The 22,003-nt window shown below is 40.4% G+C and overlaps 1 protein-coding gene across 4 annotated transcripts in view; it reads right to left on the bottom strand.

The window, feature by feature from the left end:
* The window catches only part of PANX2 (pannexin 2), a 23,736-nt gene continuing 1,733 nt past the window's right edge, over window positions 1-22,003 (bottom strand). The window contains exons 3-5 of one of the 4 annotated variants that reach the window (XM_075428263.1): window positions 3,667-5,118; window positions 2,638-2,711; window positions 1,721-1,806 (exon numbers count right to left, since the gene is read on the bottom strand). In XM_075428263.1, the coding sequence (XP_075284378.1) occupies window positions 2,680-2,711; window positions 3,667-5,118 (1,484 nt within the window). In that variant the 3' untranslated portion in view covers window positions 1,721-1,806; window positions 2,638-2,679. Of the gene's footprint in view, window positions 1,807-2,637; window positions 2,712-3,666; window positions 5,172-11,899; window positions 11,989-12,431; window positions 12,571-22,003 lie in introns of those variants that run through there. The other 3 variants (XM_075428261.1, XM_075428262.1, XR_012764750.1) reach the window with 3 other exon arrangements.

Below are 22,003 nucleotides of genomic sequence, written 5' to 3' on the forward strand. Positions count from 1 at the left end.
TTTCATTAAATATTGGTATCATATATCCATGTCTGAGGTAATAAATTAAAAATTCAAGATTTCAGTCCCGTATTTGTGCTGCACTTTTTTTCTACCATTACGCATAATTTTGAAGCAAACACACATAGTCCATAATTCTCAGTGCAGCTAGGAATATTATTTTAACACAGTCACTTTTTGTTTCACTATCATTTTGCTGAGAATGGTTATTGCATGATACACTTTTAGTAGATGTTTTAGTTATACTAGTTTTCTATTAAATCACACATACTGCAGTTATAGGAAGATGGACATGAAGATGTGCTTTGAGCCGAGGAAGGCAAATCTTGAATCGGAGTGATAGCAGGATTATTGTCTGCCTGCACTAGAGCCCAGATCCAGCAAAGCCACTTCAATGTGTGCTTAGCTTTAGACATATGAGTCATTTCAGTGCCATCCATGGCCTTAAGTGTTTGCTGAATCAAGGACTAGCCAAGTCTGCAGACCTAAATTCATAGGCTTCTTTAACTGTGTGTTGTTTGAAAACAGTTTTGCTGGTTTCATATTTTGTAAGATATTTTGTGACGACCTTCGTAAGATTTTTCGTATCAGTGAAGCACCCATGAAAGTTTCTAACCTGGTTCATAAATACACTATGAAAAAATAAGCAGCTACAATGACTCTCTTCTACAGATTTTGTTAAAAGCAACACCCGGTTTGAAAAGTTATTAAAGTAAGTTTTCCCATGGTAAAATATATTTAAAAAAATAAACTCTTCATTTCATCATCTTCCATCAAACATATAAGCTTGTTAAAGGGCGGGGCATACCGCAGGTATTTTCATTTATAAATGCAAGAGATTGAGGGTATCAATCTTTTTGCACTTCAATGCTGGTGGTAGTAAGGCCCTTCCAGCTAAGTCTCCATCAAGCCCAACATTAGTGAGCTAAAGAAAGAAACAAACAAAAATTTTGCTTGCATATAACTTTTTCGTAATCCCAAATTGAAAAAAAATCCTCTGTGCTTATGAAAAAACTCTTATTTAACTGCTGCCAATAAAAAGTATACCTCACCTCCATGTTGTTTTAACTTTACTCAGTGATTCCGAATGCAAAGGATTTAAACACTCACTAAAATTACTGTGGCATGCCATCAGACTCTCAATGTTCATAAATTGTGCTAGTCCCCATTTAAATCAGGACGCTATAGTTTAGAGCTAGAGCTAATGGTTGTATTGGTGTTAAAGGTCTATTTCCACCAGATTTTCTTTATTCTGTTTTGCAAATGACTGACAGTGCTCATGATGTGATCCTGAAAAACCGTCTGGTGTTATTACCAAAAGGCCATAGTCTGTGTGAAAACTCTCCATGCTCATGCAGCGAGTTGCGCTGTTGGGGGGACCACGGTCGGCACCGCAGTGGTCACGGGCCTGGCCATGAGGTCGCAGCTGGGCAGCCCGCGGTCTTCAGTACTCCACTGAGCTCACGATTGCCATTGGTTCATCAAACGTCGCCAACCTCATCTGCTTTGGGGTAGGGATGGAGAGAATTTCCCCGGTGTCAGTCGGTGAGTGGATACCATTGTCTATCATGTTTGAAACTTCCTCCTCATGATCCTCGTACAGCGTGTTGATGTGCAGCAAAGGGTGGGCTGGGTTGCAGTTCAGTGCAGGTGTTGGCTCTGGCTTGACCTGGTTCAAAGTCATACCCGTAGCAGCAGCAGTTGTGGCTATGTGGTTGTGGTTACATGTGACAAAAGCCCCGGCAGCAGGCACAGTTCTGCATGTCTCAGACGAGTATAGGATCTCTTTTGCAGGATGAGGGGTCTCTAAAAGAAAAAAACCCAGCCAGTTAAAAGATGGGTAGTCTTTCACCCTTCCAGTCCATCACACAGCAGTGTCCTGAACCAATAAAAGTCATTAGCAGTTTTGCCACTGATTTCAGTGGGAGCAGGAGTGGACCCAAAACTGAATTTTCTTGGGACCCTTTGAGAAACCCGACAGGACTGTTTCAGAACAACAGGGTTGTAAGCTCAGGGAAACAGGGCAAACAACAAATGGGTTTTGTAAATCTCGCTCTTTTTTACGCATGCTCATGCTTCCTTACGTGAATGGTATTTTCATAAAATGAACAAAAAACAACTGAAAAATATCTTTTCCTCTACAGACTGGCAGGTGTTTAATAAATGTCATGATTTAATGTTTTGACAAACGTTATGAATGTTGAAATCCACAGGATGGAATACAAAAAGCACTGATATCTTCAATGGGAAAGAATAGTGGTTACACATTGTAAGCCACTTGTCTTTAGAAAGAACTCAGCAATTTGACATTAACTGATGTCTCTTTCCAGAAATTTTAAGTCTACCTTACCTGGTGGACAGCAATGCAGGTCTAACTCAAAAGCAAAGCTGAAAATTTTTAATGGGAATGGGGAGTAACAGAGCCCCAAAACTACAGTAATTATTTTTTGCCCTTAAAATATTCAAGCACTAGTTTAGATTAAAGTAATTAAAACCAGAAAACCCCAGTAGTTTTGAGGAGTTGAAATCAGAGCAGGTGAGTGGATAAGGAATGCTGTAGAATAGCTCACATGCACACTGAGGAGTTGAAGGGCTTGAAGGAGCATAAGGATTTGGAAGTGACAGAAACTTTTATACCTCAAACCACTTCTTTGCTGGGCAGTGGGGTGACGGTAGCTGTCAGTCTGTCGAAGCCCAGAGGGAGGTCTTAGCTTGTAATGAGATGAGAGCCATTGCTTTAAGTACGTACAAATCTCTCTGCAACTTCAACTGCATAGTGCTTCCTTCTTATGTCACTGGCTTACAAAAATAAACAAGAAGATATCTATCTGTCTATCAGTTTATCTACTGATCTGTCACTTTTCTTAGAGCTCACATGGCCTTCCCCATCACTCTAGCACCTAACAACTATTGATATACTTGAAGCACTCCTTTGAGGTAAGAAAGGGACAGGATTTCCAAGACAGACACAGCGAACTGAGGCACAGAAAGAGCATCCCCTGCGAGGCCACACAGGAAGGGAACAACAGAATTCCTGAATCCCTGATCAGCACCCACCCTTCAGACTATCCTCTGGTCCAGATGAGAAAAAAGGCAATTTAAAACATCTCTTGTGAGAAGAACAGTATCAATGAGCTGAGCTGTGATTTCCTACGTGACAAACACATGCCAACCCCTAAGAACTGACAGTTAAACAGATTTTTTTTTCTACAAGGAGCTTTAACTGTCATTAGCACAGTTTCTCACACACTCCCGTCAGAGTACTGGTCATCTGTCATGCCAGTTTCCACCTGACTTGAAAATAAGGCAGATTTGAATGTGCCAGGTGCTGGCTGAGCAGGAAGGGTATCACGGAGGCCAAACTCTCCTCATTTTCTTGGCAGGGCATAACCACATTCATAATTGTGAAAATCTGCTTACATCTGAAAAATTACGTGGACCAACAGCCTGCAGGCTGTTTTGTACAGCTCTACCTGTAATAATGCTTATTCTCCATATAACTGATAGAGAGAACGCCTATTTCTGAGGCATGCAAGCCCTAAGATTATTAACTATGCCAAAATCTAGCAAGGTAGTTCAAACAGTTCAGATAAGCTTTGATTTTCTGAAGATTGCTATGCAAATTATGGTCTGCGGAGGTGGTATGGGCATTACAGCATACTGTACCTTTGAGAGAGGAGGTAACGTGTACAACAACATTCTCTTCCTGGTTTAAAAATCCACCCTCTTGGCTTTTTGACGTAGGCATGGAAGGGATGGCTTGAATCTCTGGCTTGGGTTTTTTGCTACTAAGTATATACGGGTGAACATCCAAGGAAAAGTGTCGTGTGTGCTTTTTTTCACTGCTTGTGGTTGGGATAGCATTTGGCTCGGTTTTATGAGCGGACGATTGCTGTGAGGTTTTTGCAGCGGACTCCAACAAAGGAGCTATAAGGCTGTCTGTCGCTGTTTTTCTCCGCACAGGCTTCGGTTTTTCGGGTTTATGGTTTTCAACCTTCATAATGGCTAACTGTTCCTTGAATGGCTGAGGAAGGGGATTGGTAGTCGGGATCCATTTCATCTTCTTCCTTGGTCTCTTAATGATGAGCTGCTCATTAGCATCGATGTCTGCTGGATCAACGCTTGGGTCTATCGTTTGGATCCCTGAATCACGCATGGTTGGAGTGGCATCGTGGTTGGACTGGGCCAACGCTGCAAGCAGCTGGCGTACCACGTTGTCATACATCAGATCACTTTCATTTGTAATAAAATCCAGACGGTTCAATGATTTTATGTGGTCCCGATTTTCATTACAAAACATGGCCAAAATATTGATGTCACAAAACTGGGACTTCTGCCACTGTTTCTTGGTCTTTATTCCAACTTTGTTCAGCTTATCAAATATGAAGTTGGACTTGCGGAATATGAAGAGGTGAATTAAGTTGATGAGGATTATCAGGTTCATAAAGCAGAGGAGAACGATGTCTACACCAGCAATAATCCGCTGGAGCTGGACAGATGGCAGTTTACAGTTCACTCTGATGTGTAATTTGGAGCTGCTCGTTTTGTCTGGAGGCTCTCCTAATGCACATGTAAATTCATTTTGCTTCTGTGTAGCATAGTAGGTGGATAAGTATGTAATTGGTATGATGCTTAAAAAGATGATGAACAAATGTCTCGCAAGATAAAGTTTAGCTAAAAAGTTACTTCGTCCTCTTCTTTCCAGGTATTTCTCAAACAAGTTCTGCTCAGGGCTTTTTTCCTTCTCTGCGTTCTCGATGATCTCTCTCTTCTCTCTCTCGGTGATCCCCGGGCCTTTGGACTGAATCTGTTTCTCTATTTTTGGTGCCCGCCCTTCAGCTGCACGGTGGTAGCAGTTATCGATCTCCTGAAGCAAAAAATTAAGCTCTGAAGTCAGTCGGGTGGAGGCCAGAAATTCCCAGCCCAGAGCTGGAATGTACATTATCCCAGCAAAAGCCAGCAGTGCATAAGGTAGGAACTTATGCTCAAACAAGGAGGGCCAGTGGCTGGCATCAACTCCTGGCAAGGCATCTTTTAATTCTGTCCAACAATATCCTCTGGCATACAAGGCTTGATCGCGGGTGAAGTTGTGTGGTGTGTAACAGTATATTGGCTCCTCTGTATAACAGAGAGAAAAGTCACTGCTGTGCATTTAACCTACAAAAGGAGCTCTGGAAAATAAACATTTCAAATAATATCAATTTTATTTTACTGTATCTTTACATGACCGTTAAGCCCTCCATATCTATTAGACAGATCACATCTTCACAAGCCTCCAGGCAAAACTATTTACCTGGAAGTTTTAGAATGAACCTGAGCTAGAAATGTCAGCAAGAAGTAAATATTTTGGTTTAATTACCTCTCTAAGAACAATATCCTAAGCAACCGTGACCTAAACTCTATAAAGCTAAAAGACCTGATATCCACTATACAGTAGCTGAGGATGTTGTGTGCAAATGCGAAAGGCTCATTTTGGTGAAATTTAAGGTTCATCCCAGCTTAACATTCTTCTAAATAGAAAAGAAGTTAATGTAGCTGAAGGCAATATTTTTATCCTTATTAACACAGTCTACTCATTGGATAGGCTAAAAACACTGAAACGTAAAGACATACAAACATTTAGTCAACTGTATCCCTCCCAGCTGACACTCTTCATTTAAAGTGTGACTGACCAGGACAGAATCTGGTGTGTTAATTGTATTTATCGCTATGAAAATTTAATTCTACCTTTGAAACTGTAACATTGTTTTTTACACAATGTGCAATTAAAAGATGGAACTCCGTGTCACACAGTATTATGGAAGAAATAAATACCGTGGATCAAGAAAGCAATCAGACAAAGTAACGGAAGAAAATGTATAGCAAGGATTATTAAACACACAGATAGTGATGCAATTTTTCTCTCAGGATAGGTTTAAGCCACAGGCTGCTGGAGGGTGGAAGGGTTTATCAAAGGAAGTAACACCATACGCTTGTCTATTTTAACACTCCTTCCTAAGCATTTGCTTTTTACCATCGTCAGAGACAGGATGTTGGGCTAAAAGGACTTTTGTCTTGACCCAGCAGATAAATTATGTTCTTATTCAATTAATACATTTTTCTAGTGATGCATGAAAGTAAGGTAGAAAAACTTGTGGAAGCTAGAATAATAGTAGCAGTAATTGCTCAAATAACAATGACCATTATCAAAACATCCTCTTCAAAGAGAAAGACCGTATTTTCATGTTTTGGCAGGTAGAACAAAGGGAATATATTTCACAGTGTTCTAGTATACCTTTAAAAACTTCCTAAAATGAGACCCACAGGAAGAAGGCACGTTCTTTTGAATTGAGAATTGCTCAAGAACACCAAGCTTGCTCCAGTTCTGAATGCAGTCTACAATTCAGATTGAGAACAGCTCACTGGAAGAGACTTGTGGTACTGCTCTCTTAATAATACAAATCACAAAGAGAAATAATAAAATATTATGTTATTTGATAACAATAAATAAAATATTAGAAATTAATAGGCAGGCAAAAAACCCCTAATCTTTTTGGCTTAATAGGTCCTTACTCAACCAACTACTTCTCATATGCAAGCAAATCAAAAGCATTTACTACTTCTTTGGTAAAACGTTGAGGTGTAAAACTCTCCTGTGACACACAGAGATCTACATGCTGAGGACTGCACAAAAATTGTTTTGTTTTAAAAAGTGATTCGGTGAGGATTCTTTTCTAGAAGTACAACCAATTTAAACAGAGCTGCTAGAATAAACGATGCTACACAAGACAGCATGTAAGGTGAGTAAGCTCTAAAAATTCTTTAAAATCACTTTTGAATACTATTTTAAAATGATCTAACCCCCACCTCAAAGGAGAGGTTAAAGCACTGTAACATTACACAGCTTCCCATTTAGACTATTTTTTGTATTTACAGCCATGTGTTACATGAAAAATGCTCTCACTGACTCTCTTGGTTTTGGACATTACGTGCCCTCCCAACCTGATCCATGAAGGGATGCATATAAAAAATTACAGCTTCTGCTATCACAGATTTTGCTATTACAGATATACTGTATGATTTCCCATGAGACAAAGTAGATTCCTGTGTGAAAACGCTCCCATGGGGAAAAAAAGCGCAAAAAAGCATGGCGTGTTTCTCATAAGCAGAAATGTTTTGAACTGGGTGTCCCTAAGCTCAATAGAACCTGCCAATATGAAACCTAGTTTCCTGTGACATACATGGGTTCATTTCTCCTAGGTATCAGCTCCATGAATACCTGGGAAGACAGCATCAAGTGTGCATACAAATCATCCGTAAGGATTATTTTTGGATTCATGTATCAGTTGCTACTACCAAATAAACTATGAACAGTTCTGTTCAGTTCTCTTCACTGAGACTTGAAAGCTATGGTGACTTCTGCCAAAAAAGTAAACAAATCAAAAGGTCTTCACATTTATGTTGGACAGATCACTTACAGACTAACTCTGCACTCTGTCCGTTGCCACTGCTTCAGCAAAAAGAGTCTGAAGAGCTTCACAACTCCGGTTTGGACTGAACAGTTTCATTAGAGGCTACTTCAAAAATGGGGCTGCTCAGCCCAGTAAAGAAAGCAAGTATCATTTTACAGGAATTTGCTTTTCCTCTGTTAAGCAATTTTTAAGCTGCTGCCATTGCCTGGTACGTTGTGAGGGATCTCTAATTTATCAGAACAGCGGAGCATGGTGTCCCATTCTTATTCAATGTTTTGTTATTTATTGATGCTAGTCTAATATTTTCTTTGCATATTTGTTAAATTGACATGGCTTTCATTATATGCCATGTAAATCCCAAGACCCTTCAGATGAAACCCTATCCTCAGTGAAGTCAGTGGGATTTCTTATAACTGACTAAAGTAGGGGCAGTGGGGTTCCAGTGCCATTTTATTCAAAAGGTATCTTCTAATACGTTGGAGCCATAGTCAACCATCAGTGAATGCCACTAATTTTGGTAAAGTTACTCCACAGGGGAATTTAGCTTAACCTTCTCAGCACAGGACATGACTTGCAAAGCAGAGCATCAGCTCATTTATCCAGAAAATGGTCCAGACAATGGAGAAGAGAGGAAGACCCTTCCAGACAATGATTCAAAGCAAAAGACTAATTTAGCTGTCACCTGAGGAACCTGTCCCTCTTCACTGGCAAGAGGCTGCCAAGCAAGATCGCTACTAGGTCTGAGTTAGCTTTTGTGAACGCTCCTTCTTAGGCGATGTCAGCATTTTACCTTGCATTTAACCTGGCATTTAACACCATGAAGGTGTCTGATCCCATCATAGTAGCGTATGGACCTGTTTCTCCTCTACCGCAACCTGTGTCAATTGGGAATAAAAGAAAAAGAAATGCACTACGGCAATAACTAATCCTGTTTGTTATGAAGGATGGCAGTAACATGTAGCTGGATCTCAACACGCAGATCTGATGAGGATGGGGGAGTAACAAGTTGTTACAGCTCACTCTAGCTGTGACGGCCAAACTTAACGCACAGTTTCAAGAAGGCACAGCAGATGTATTGTTTTTAATTTTACAGTCTTCTGATAGGTAAGTAGCATTAAAAGAAGGCTGTAACAGTGCTAAAATCATAGCTCTGACATTGGATCATGCAATACAAAACAAAGTATTTAACTTTATATTCATAAATATAGAAAGTTTCTACCGATATTCTTATTTCACCCTGAAAACCCTCAAGCTGTTTAGGAATTTTATTTTTCATATAACCACTCCATCCACCATGAAATGCAGCTTTTCCCCCAAGACTCGGCAGTTTAATTGCATGTGAGGTAACTGTTCAGTTGTGTAGGAAACAACAACAGAATAAGGTACTGCAAGGAGGTTTTTGTTAAAAAGCTTAGGGGATATCATCACGGCTGAGCAGACTGGTTGTCTTCTCAGTGTTGTGTAGGTTTAAGCCCATAAATATAATCTATCCCTCCACTCTCCTTGATAGCTATATTCTTGTAAGCCCAGGAGACAGAAACTCCTATCAAAAAGAAAAAAGAGCAAGGTCATCATCTCCAAAATAGTCTTTTGCCAGTTCCAAACAACAATGAAAAGGTGGCTCAAGGTGGACATGCATCTGTGATTTGCACACGTGTGCATCCACATCAAAGGCAAAAAAAAAAGTGAGATAACTAACCTGCCACTGTTATTGGTGGCTGGAATACTAAACTCAACTTATCTGCATTAAATGTGAAGGGCTTACTGTGACATTTTTAGTTCTGATGCTCACAGTAAAACCTCAGTAAGTTTGAAGTCTGAAGGTCTGCCCTTAGGTCCACCTACACACGTGTTAACTGCATGCCAGAATATGAAGTTCAACACAGTTTCAGAAAAAAGTCACTAGGAATACCTAAGAACAAATCCTGTCTTTGGTAATACTTACCTACATTCCCAGGAAATATTCCTTCTGAATAATTTTTAAGAGACTAAGCAACCCTGTGCTAATGCTGTGCAGAAATAATTACTACATTGGATAAAAAGTCCTTGATGTTAATATATTATAAAATATATTATATTTTATCTTATACCAACTTGAGTATAAAGAGGCATACTAGGAAGCTTGGCTTCCCTTTTTTTGATACGGTTAGGTGATCCCAGGAGCACTACACCAGATGTTTTCAAGAGCTGTACATAAATACATTTTATCCTGTTCACTGTGCACGAGTAGCTTCCAGAAGTCCACAAAACTAGTCTCATGGATAAGGTATGAGAGACATCTCACTATATTTTTGGACATGCAAAGAAGATGAAATAATCAATGCAGAACTATTTAGTTGTGTAATAAAACTGATTGTGTTATGCCACTCTAAAAATTAAAATCCCTTGACAGCTAAGTTTTTTCACATGCTCTGTTCTAGCCAAAGTAGGGTGAGGGATAAAGGAAGGGCCTGTGCTCAAAAAATTCTTTACAAAGAATCTAAATAGTACGGAAAGGAGTGAAGGCAAAGTATGGAAGCTAGGAGCTGCTGAGTCTGCTGCCTGTTAGTAAAGGCTCCAAGAAATGCTTGGCACAGGCTCCCACTCCTACTGTTCCCAGTACAAGGTCAGCCACCTCCTTTCAGTGGTTCCCCAACCTCCACGTTCAATTGCCCTCTTCCAGAGGCCCCGATTTAAACACTGTTTTTCAGGCTGCAGGTACTAGGCATGAAAATACATCACGTCCAGCAAGAATGGCTGATTCATGCACGAGTAATTTTTTTTTCACTTTTGAGAAACGGCCATTTCCAAGAATGAACGCAAAGGCCAGTTGCACCGGGAACACATTAGGTAAAATATGGCTAGAAGGCTATCGCTGCAATCAATACAAGCAGCTAGAGCTCAGGCCCCCCATATAGCATCTCAGTCAAAGGAAGAGATATCAACAGCACAGCTCACCAAGGTGGCTGTGTGTGTGCATTTGCCTATCTATATATAAAAAAAAAAAAAGCCTTGCAAAAAACTGTGAGCTGGCATACGGTACACAGAAACAACACTGTCAAGAAGACATGGTGAAGCTGGTAGGTATGTATCACTCTGTTACCTTTGCAAAGTTAAATTTTTACAAGTCTTCCTGGGAAAGTGAGTGAATTGCATCTAAAACAAACATTCACTTGCTCCTTCAAAATAAAGATAACAATGCTAATCTCTTTGTATTCAACACTGCAAAAAATTAGACCTGCTCCTAAAAAGACTTAAGTGACTTCATGCATTGGGCAGTTCCTTTGCAGCCAACGGGACTACTCACAGTGCTTAAAATGTGGCATGTGCATCTCTCTGAAGAACTGATGCTGTAGGGGGGTCAATTTCAAATATTATTATGGGCAAAAGTTATTTAAATAAATATGGACAACACATTTACAATGCTTTTGGTAGACATTAAAACTAAGAAAGAAAGATATTAGTAATAAACAGTATATGCCCCTATATAAAAGGGCAAATGACTTTTCACATCTACCATATTCCCGGTGAAATAAAGTATATTCACCCAAAGCAAAATATAAACCATAATAACAAATTGTGTACGTCTCCTGTGATCTCCACCTTTTAGAATTTACTCTGGAAAAAGAAAGCACACCTCATTAATCTTCCAACAGAATTGCATGATTTCAGCATTCCAGTGCAATCATTCAGTAATTCCAGGAGGAACAGCACAATTTTCTAACAGCAGAAAAATAGAAAAAAAGGAACCCAGCTTTCAAAAAATACAATTCAAAAATGAAAAGATGAAAATTATTGTGCTTGCTACACCAAGACAAAGGTAAGTATGCCTCTTGTGCAAAAAATTATTCTTCGAGGATCTAGAAGTAAACATTCAGCCTGACCACCATGGCCCTACATCGGGTACAGGCAGCAGAAGTGGTGCTCAGGTGCTGCCAAACAGGCTGGATCTCCCAGCTCCTGGACAAGTGCCTAAACCCTCATGCTGGAGACCTGAGTTAAGTATCATGTAAGTACACTCATAAGTATACTTATTGAGTTAAACATACTACAGACTCACCCTGGGCCTAGTGCTCCCTAGCAATCAGCTTTCTGCCCTCTTGAAGAGGGCTGCTAAATCATCCTCATGCTGGTGTCCAGCCTGCCTGTGAAGAAAAACTGGCATTCCAGTCAAGTTCTCTGAAGCACTCCTTGTACGGTCCTCTCCACTTGACTCTAAGGAGAAATTCAGTGTTTAGGTAGAATCTCTCAATCTCCCTGCCCATCGGATGCCAGAACACAAGTTTCTAACAGCCGAGGTAAATGAGAAACTCCTTGAATTCAGCAATAAATGCCAGTATTTGACAAGGGTAGTCCTTATCATACTGCTCTCCTTACACTGTGTCACATACACGTAAACAATCAGACATACAATGCCTCATTCATCTTGGGTACTAAAAGGATTGCGTAAGAAAGCAGGTAGAAAACTGTTTATTTTGAGAAATAGAAATAATTTATTTAGTAGTTTTTCAGCAATTTTTAAATGGAAAAGAAGAAAATGTCCTGGATCCTCTTCTCTCTGGAAAAAAAGAACAAAAAACATTCATGTTACTGAGGTTTAAAATGTAGTCTAAGGAAGTATAACATTATCTAAACAGTATACAGGTTTTCCATCTCAATCACACAGTCCACGAGCAATACATAACTCTACTTTGAATGTGATTTTAACAAATGCTGGCTAATACCCAAATTAATTCACAGCCAAAGGAAAAAAAAATCCCTTAAATTAACTGGTTTATTTCAACTACTTTATTTAAAGGGTATTTAAAGGTTAGAAATTAGTGCAGCATGAGGATGGATTCCTGAAGTTACTTTTGTGTATCAGCTGTAGTCATACAGTCCTATTTAACTCACCGAGTTTACTCATATGAATAAGAACAGAAAACATTCAACAAACTGAGCCTTAACTCAGCAAGCTAATCATTAAGAATTATTACTTTTATCAAAACAAAAAGACAATACCTTTATCTTTCTTATGGAATATTCTTTCCAAATCTGAATATAGGTTCCATGCCCATGAAGTCTTCCTAAGGTACAAATTTCTCCATGACCAACAAGGTAAGGTATAGCCTTTTTTGCCCACTCTCTGAAACCACTTGTCCTGTTTAAGAAAAAAATCTTGAAAAGAAAGTCCCTAAAGAAATGAGACAGGAAACCACTGATGCTAGTAAGTTTTACTGGCCCATACTCTACAAGCATTAGTCGTAATGGGCAAGATGTAGATAAACAGTTTCAAAGACTGAGAGGTAATGAGTTCCCTGCAGGTGTAACTGCAATGTAAGGGCAGCAGCAGGTGTCCCCATATTTACAATTGGGGTCTTTTTTCCTTGCAGTACTGCTGCTTACACTGCATATCTTTTGGATCTGCAGAATCAATAAATAATGCTCTTTCCTAGTGTATATATAAAATTACAGAACTATGTTCCTTGTATGTAATAAACACTGGCTCTTCTAAAATTAGCTGGTATGCTGAAGTTCACTGACCAGCAATCTGAGGCTTAAACACTTGTAATGCCTGCCCAGGTTACTCAGGAGAGTAAGATACCTACTCCTACTTGGTTGATATCTTGAAGTCTGTTTGAGAAGGTTATTCCAGAAATGGCAACTGTTACGGAGAAGGTGCAGAAACACCTAAATGAAATCCCTCAGGCTGCTCCTACAGAGGAACGTTTCCTCAATGAGCTGCCACCCACCATGTGACGGCGGTGCAGTATGGTGGTAATGCCACTGGAAAGAGAGCTTATTTATAGTAGCTGTACTGTTGAACATCTCTAGCAGCGTTTCTTCCTGTGCTTAAGCGAGCTCTGTAAGAACACAGAAAACACCTGGAAGGAAATGACAATGCTTGCATTTGTACATAGAGGTATGTTTCTGTGTTATAATGTTGCTTTGTATTATGTTAAGATTTGAGGGAAGATTAGATCTGAATTTAAAAGAATGTGTTCATCAAAATACAATGAAATTCAGCCATGCAGACAGTCCTACAAAAGAGATCTGAATAACATTTACTTCTAAATTTAGTGCTTACACAAGAAGTTGAGTGGAATTTTGGCGATGTACAGATCTTCTGCACAAGAGAAGCAGCAACGTGTGGAAATAAAGTGTTACAATGTTTTCCAAAGATCGAAAAGTATTTTTGGGCAATTCACCAATACTCCTCTAGAGATGGAACCCCAAAGCAACTACAGAAGCACCCAGACACTATGAAAATGTAGACTAGAGCAACATCTAAAGCAAACTGCAAGAACACTTAAATGACAAAGTGAAATGAATTACAAAAGTCCAATGAAACTGATGATACGCAGACAAGGGTGGCTCCTTCAGTCAAGAGTCAAGTGCAAAATACAAACACAGGAAGCAACAGGAAACAGCAGGTTTGTTCTATTGCATTATTGTTATCTAATGACTAACAATGAAAAAGCTGGCTTGTATTAAGTACCTCTTGGCATAAACACAGCACCCAGAAAACTTCATATTGAAAAAGAAAAATGCCAATAGTTAGCTCATTAGGTAATTACGTTATTTTAATAACATAGTATTCAGGATGCAGAGATGGCCAGTCTACTGTTTTTCTGAAAACTGGTTCCTCCACGTGCAGAGAAATTGCGTTTTGTAAAGTATCAGAACTGTTCTGATCTGTCACAACAGAGCCAGGAGAATCGGCCTCCCAAGGCTCGCAGGAGGTCTGCCATTTCCAGAGTGGAGGTCTCCTGCCCTCCTGAGCAAGTCATGGATCCCAGAGAAGACAAGGCACCTCAACCTCAAAATGCTGAAATAATTACTTCAGCATGTAACTACAATGCTCCGGAAACAGTCGCTGAGCTCTAAGCTGCAAAAAACATACCACGCACCTCAGCACCTGGCTGCATCACTGCTCTGGTACTCAGAATCTGCACAACAGGCATGGTGCCAGTGAAAAAAAAAAAAAAAAAAAAAAGGCAAACAAATCCCCAGACCTTGCTATTGTAACGAACTGCTGTACTCTCCAGCTCAAATGCAAGAGTATAATACAGGCCTTGGACAAAATCCCTGATGATGGAAATATCTGCACTGATTTCAGCGTTTTTCTTAGAATCAATCCTGTATCATGGGGAAAAAAGGAAACCTCTACAAGAATCACGCCAGTCTGCTGCAAAATTCTTCAGCTTTTGCAGTTAAACCCGTGTACCTACTGAAGGTGCCCAGTGCAGTCATTTTTAATGCTGACAAAAGCTAAGGAACTCAGTGATGATGCAGATACTTCTTGAAGAGTTTTACAGTTCTAAGACATGGTACAAGCTTAGGTTTCTTCTAGATTACAGATGTACAATTTCTATCCAGTTTTGGGAGAAAAAAGCTTCAAAATACTTCAGGGCAGCTTTGAAAAACAGTCTTGACCTTACACTTATTTATTCACAAGGTTCCTCTTGACTAAGATGAATGAATTAAATAGGTCTCAAATAAAAATATTTTTGATCATCTGTTCAAATTGTTGGAGTTATCCGAAAGCACATACTAAGCTAAATCGCATCCACATTTTGGACCCCTTCACATATGTGACACTTGGGAAGATGAAGGGTTTAACAGTGCAGAGTCATGAAATTTCATATGAAAAAAGATGATGTATATGTGTCAATGAAGTTTGAGAAATGGAATTAATGAAAGAAAAATATCTGTAGCTGCTACGAGTTGCAGTGGAATGATAACACATGAGGCTCATGCATTTCCTCAAGATTACCTTTCTATTTAACATTCAATTGTGTAACTTCAAAGCTTGAAATGACCAAAACTCATGGAAAGCCAGCTTGCACATCTTGTCCACGGTTCGTGTTTGTGTGTGCGTGTGAACTGCCCCTACCCTTTGGGGAAAATTCCATCAGCAGTGCAAACAGCCAGCAGCTGAACTGCAGCCAGCCTCTGGTTGCTTGTATGATTTCAGTCCTTCTAATAAATATATGATTAGGAAGCACTTGAACACAAGTGGTACTAAGACACTCCTTAAATTCTCTTATCACAGCTAATACCACCTCAGAACCAATTTCTGCATTGGTATCATCATGTACATAAAACAATCTGTCCCTGTATTCTTAGCACTAACAATAATCACTTTGAAAAATGTCATCTTCTCTTTCTTACCGTACATGGCTTTAAGTGCAGTTACAGAGAAAAAACGGACAAGAAGCTCAAAAGCCATCTAATGTATAAGTCACGTAAGCGAGCATGTGTAAATATGCTGCCCACAACTTGAAACAGAAATACAAATTAGAAAAGCTGACCAGAAATACAAAACTCCATCTTATAATAGAGAAATTGTCAACATATACTATTTCAACCACACTGTAGAGTGAAATGCATAAAAAGACACTGAACTCACGCATATACTGTACTACACAGTGAAGTAAGCATTGTTTATGCAAAATGATTACAAATCAGAAAAGAAAACATAAAAACTTGAACTGACCCTTCAGTCATTTAACTTACTGTCTCCTTCCATTACTTCCTCATGAGAATTTTCTAGCAGAAGGGTGGTAGAGGGCTGAGCTACGTAACTGCTAAGAGACATAGAAATACAGTATTTATGAGCAACTTTTTGGTATTTTGTAGGCACTGTTTTATAAACCTAGCAAGAAAATCAATGCCAAAACTTGGGTTTTGACTAAAATATAAAAATCAACTGGATGATTGTTTTGCTTTATTTTCATAAAGTATTGGTATTTAACAGCTTCTGAGGGAAAACCAAACGTGACTGCAATACAGAGGGAATAATTCACTGTGAATAGAAAGCATGAGGCACTATACAAGAGGGATATGACTTAGCAATCCCTGTAACTGACCACATCAGTCCCAAAGCTTTTGGAAGTTTGGAAACTAAAATATTTCAACATCGTGAAGATAACACATAACAGAAACAGCAAGGTATTCTCCTTTGGGGCCCACCACTCTATGCTCCCTTACACAGAGAACCTCCCAAAGACATTATTGATAGCATTGCTTCTGAAAACAGCACAACATTGAACTGGAATATTTAAACCACTTAGTAAGAACATTAAACAACAGAAACAAACTAAGCAGCACATCATGATAGCCAAGTATCTGTTTGTCTACTGGACTGCAGAACAGTGTCTTGGAAGTTCAGCAAATGCCATGGGACGTTTCACTACAAAAGGCTGCCACTCGCTGCCAGTAGCATCGCTGTTGTTCACAGAGGACAGAATACAGCACTTGCTGGTGAAGATCAGTATTAAGTAGCCAACTGCATCTTAATCGTGGCTACTGTCTGCGTGTACTAGTTCCACAGTAAAAACAGGGAGGGTAGAGGAAAGGATGAAAACCACACGGAACACCAAATAGACCCACTTCAAACTATTCATGAATGTTGCAGTCTAGTAATACTCTGCATTCTGTGGATTTTAGAAAGGAAGTGAAAACGGAAAGGTGGTGTATTAAAGGACCCATCCCTTTTTATCTAGATCCATATCTCCCCAGACTGACCATCCCTTAACAGGAGATACTGAAACATTGTCACTAAAAACAACTGATGAACATTGACACAGGCTGTAGCTGGACTAGAACTACGTATCTTCATGCCTTACCTACTAATATTTAATTATAGTTTGGTGTTTTACCTTTTTTTTCACTTAATATTAATCTAAGGCTAGTCTGCTTCAACATGAAAGCACTTTAAATACAAATAGGTAAATAAACAATTAAATAAAAAGAACACTAAACCCTTTCTTGTGGGAAAGGGACCAATCCAGCAGGCTCCAACACAGATAAAATGGAAGGACAAAAGTGACAACCTATACTTACAGGCTTCCAATTTGCTTCTCCACCAGCCAGTACCCGGTATAGTCACCTACTCCTCCACTGGGACAGTGCAGTACTACCAAATCTGAACTCTCTGTTCACGTTGGTTGTATTTTACTTCTAGTTTGCATAGGAATAACTAACTGTTCAAGCTGCTAGGGAATGAAAGTCAGGCTTCTGGATCTTCAGGTATGAGACATCAGACCTCTAACAACTTAAACACAAGCACTGACCTTTGCAAAGCACTACACATACATTTGCATGAGTGCTCCATCAGATGCCTAAGAATATGTAGGGTATAATGGGGGTCATGTCACTATTCTGACAGAAATTGAAACACACTGGTATTCATATTTAAATTAAAAAAAACAAATCTATCTTTAAAGCAGTAATTTCCGAAAGAAAACAGAGCAAACGGAAGTAAGTTCCCTTGGGACTACCAACTGCACGCTTTATTATTCTCAACAGGAACATTGCTACGATAGAGGTTTCCGTTAGCCTGTGCTGCCTTCTGTAGGCACCTTCACTAGGGCTGAGAGCCCTGTGACTCCAGAAGACCAATTCCACTTAAATACAGATCCATCCACTAGGTCAGAGAAACACATCTCCAAAACTTTATTATCTTCAAGGCCAACATACACTTGCCCCTAAATACAGGATGCCCTGGTTTGATACAAAGTCTGTCCACAGGTGAGTTTTAGAAAGGGAAACAATACTCATTCTTCTCTTGTGGGTACTCATGTAGGCTTGCTTTGTGTGGGTTAGCTGATTATTATCATAAAGTCATTTAGGAACAACTGCATGCCGAGGATAAATATGGTACATGGATTTATTTTAATTAACTTTCTACAGGTGTTCTTTCTGGAATCATACTGGTTTGCCTGAAAAACATTAAAGGGGAATTGGGAGAACCCGAAACAATAACGTAAGAGGTTAGCTGAGTTACTTTCTTTTCTCTTACGAAAAAAAGTTCAGGCAGTGCAAGGAAATGCTGTATGCATTTCTTTGCAGAGGGCCAGTGCAAGAATTGTATCTGACTTCAGCCATCAGAGTGAAGTCCTGTCCCCATCAACACCAATAGTCAAACTCTTACTTACTCCCTTGCAGCCTGAGTTTAACTCTCAGGAGCACATCCTAGTGATGTGTATGCCCTACACCTTCCCTCTGCAGAGAGCTCAATTTCACCCAAAACGCACTGCCATCAGGGAGTGAAGTTTGGACACAAAATTTTATATCCCAATAAATTTGGTTACGTTACAGACCCATTTATAGGGCAAAAGTGAACCAAGGATGACAGCCCATTTTTTTTTTTAATGACAAGTCATAGTGTAAGGACACTGTAAGCATCCTGGGCTGCATAACAAGGACCGTGGCCAGCAGGTTGAGGGAGGTGATCCTCCCCTTCTCCTCCACTCCCTTAAGGCCCCCCACTTGGGAGTACTGCATCCAGCTCTGGGGTCCCCAGTACAAGAAAGATCTGCTGGAGCGAGTCCAGAGGGAGGGTCCCGAAAATGCTCGGGGGCGGGAACACCTCTCCAATGAGGACAGGCTGAGAGAGTTGGGGTTGTTCAGCCTGGAGAAGAGAAGGTTCCAGGGTGACCTTATAGCAGCCTTCCAGTACCTGAAGGGGGCCTACAGGAAGGACGGAGAGGGGGCTGTACCAGGGCCTGCAGGGACAGGACAAGGCACAGTGGTTTTAAACTGAAAGCGGGTAGCTTTAGATCGGACATAAGGAAGAAATTCTTCACTGTGAGGGTGGTGAGTCACTGGAACAGGTTGCTCAAAGAAGCTGCGGATGCCCCCTCCCTGGAAGTGTTCAAGGCCAGGTTGGATGAGGCTTTGAGCAACCTGGTGTGGTGGAAGCTGTCCCTGTCCGTGCCAGAGGGGCTGGACCTAGATGATCTATAAGGTCCCTTCCAACCCAACCCATTCTATTATTTTATGATACACATAATAGAAGAAAAGCCCAATACCTAATTTAAAGCCTTTTGTAACACATTAAGTTCAGCTGGATTGTGATTTATTCAGAAAATCAGCACAGTATCTGCTAAACAATTAGGTCTTGCCTTTTACGCTACTAAAACAGAAATTTGTGATTTAATTTCTCAAATGTGATGTAAAGATCAGAACACTCCAATGCAAGGACAAACAAATCACCTACATGAATAGCAAATGCATTAACCTACACAACAACTTTGCCCGTGGCATTGAAACAACATAATTAACTCAGTAACTTTATCTTCACCCACAGGCAAACTACAGTATACAATATATTATACCACAGACATACTAATTTTTATGGTTGTTAGTTACTGCCTTTCAAAATAAATAATACCCTCTTCCTTTGTCCTGTGTTGTGGGGCTGAATGTGGCCTTTGTACGTGCTTCACCGCAGCCTCTGCCCCCACCAGGCTTAGCACTGCCCCAGGATGCCCAGATTCCCTGCGATGATGGGGTGCCTTCTGCACATCCCCAAGGCAGGATGCCCACCCCCTTGGCCAAGCAGCTCTCACCGTGCTCTCACCGTCAAGTTGCTCTTGACTACACTTTAAGCTACGTTTGATCCCACACACAGAAACTCAAAAGTAGATCAGAGAAACAAGAGGCTCTTATCTCCTCTACACGCTCGTGATGCAGATTCTTCCAATCCTCAGCAAAAAGTTTTGTGAGCAACCACTGCTTTTTGATAACTACGCTTCTATGTCTCCAGTGCACACCCCACTGTTCCAAGAGCTTTACCAACACTGATTAAATAAAACAAGATAGACCCCCAGAAAAGGTGATTGTTCTCATAGCTTTCCATGGCTTGCACTGGAATAACGATAAGCGTCAGTTTTTATTTCCTGTTCTGAAGCAGTAACTGATGCCCACGAGGGCCCAAAGCAAAGTTTGGGAAGGTACTACGATATTCACAACCAAAGGGGCAGCAGGAACCTTACTCAACTTTGTCAGCAAAGTTTGCACTTTTCCTACCTATTATTTCAGCAAAGCAAGCAAACAGAGATAGATTTTTTTGAACATCAATGGCAGTGCATGGGTGAAAACAGAACACAAACTGCAGAATCAGGAGTAAGGATGTATTCAGCTGGACTACTGTTATTACCACTGCCAGTGTCTTGGGACAAGCTCGACTTAGTAAAGAAGTCTGAGTACGTACTGTTTTGGTAACAGAGTCACACCTGATTCTGGTCACATTAAAATTAATGGGAGTTTTGCTCTTGAACTCTGTGGAAGCAGAATTGAATCCACTAATCCTAAGCTCTTCAACTCCAGTCCAAAAAGGAATCTATTTAGTTTAGGTGGGTGTCAGGAGGATGGGGCCAAGCTCTTTTCAGTGGTGCCCAGTGACAGGACAAGGGGCAATGGGCACAAACTGAGGCACAGGAAGTTCCGTCTGAACATGAGGAAGAACTTCTTCCCTCTGAGGGTGACGGAGCACTGGAACAGGCTGCCCAGAGACGTTGTGGAGTCTCCTTCTCTGGAGATATTCAAGACCCATCTGGACAAGGTCCTGTGCAGCCTACTGTAGGTGACCCTGCTTTGGCAGGAGGGTTGGACTAGATGACCCACAGAGGTCCCTTCCAACCCCTACCATTCTGTGATTCTGTGATTCATCAGACCCTCACAGTGTTTGTGTTACATTCTCTTGTTATCTTTAATTTTTTCCTTTTTCTCATTTTTCTAACTGCAGACCATCTGAACAAACACATGACATCATATGACAGAAGAATGTTGTTCCACATTTTTCCAAAGACATAAGGGTGTTTTCTGCGTTGCCTTGTAAGCTTTGCCGTGGCAGGACACAATAGGTTGCCACTCTGTCTTACTGGCTCAAATGACCACGCACAGTCCGTAAGTATACACAAATGATACTGCTTTTGGTACTTCCGAAAAACAAATTTGGAACACAACCACCAGCCTGGAAAACAGTCTTCCACAGCATAAAATAAACTCAAATGCGGAAATTCAGTACACTCCCTCTCTTCCATGTACTTGTGTGGACCACAGTTTAGCCTTGCAGAGGGACATCCACTGTATTAATCCGAGTCTCTGAGACTTGAGGCTTCCTCCGCCATCTGCAGTCTCGCAGGATTTGTTCACATGGAACAACTTACTGCTGTCTGCACAAGCAGTGAGTCATCAAAGGACTTCTGCTAGGAAACTCACACAAGGTAAAGGCACATGCATTTACAGGGGGGCGTGACCTTTCCTGCACCCAAAGTTATCGTTAGGCCTACTGAAGTTCAAACCTGTACATCTCAAACAGTATGAAGGCACATATATAAGTACGCACTCTTGTGAGCTTCTGTAGGATTGCCTTTGTATTAGTCAACTTCTCCACAAACCAAATAGAGGAAGGGATCCCAAAAACTTTTGTATTCTACAGGGCATCACTGAAGGTGACCTTGAATCCCGCCTTTCAGTCACTAGGAAGAGACGGTTTTCAGACGTTCAGCAAGCTCAGCATGCCCTGAAAATTTGGTGTCTTTGAGACACCTCCAGATGAACACCCAAAAAATGAGGCTTTTATCATTAACTGTGGCTGAAGATCTTGATCTATGCAACCGTATGTTTAAAAACCAAGGCAGACTCAAAAAATTTTAACTCTAAGAAAAATTTCAAGACTCCATTTGGAAGCAGTTATTCTTCTAGGTAATTTATGTCATAATGAAAACAAGTATTAAGATGACGTAAGTGTTGGAAGTCAATCCCAAAGCAGCGTGCAAAGCAAAAGCCTGATTTCGGTA

This window comes from Opisthocomus hoazin, chromosome 8, assembly GCF_030867145.1.
Source record: "Opisthocomus hoazin isolate bOpiHoa1 chromosome 8, bOpiHoa1.hap1, whole genome shotgun sequence".
Classification (NCBI taxonomy): Eukaryota; Metazoa; Chordata; class Aves; order Opisthocomiformes; family Opisthocomidae; genus Opisthocomus; species Opisthocomus hoazin.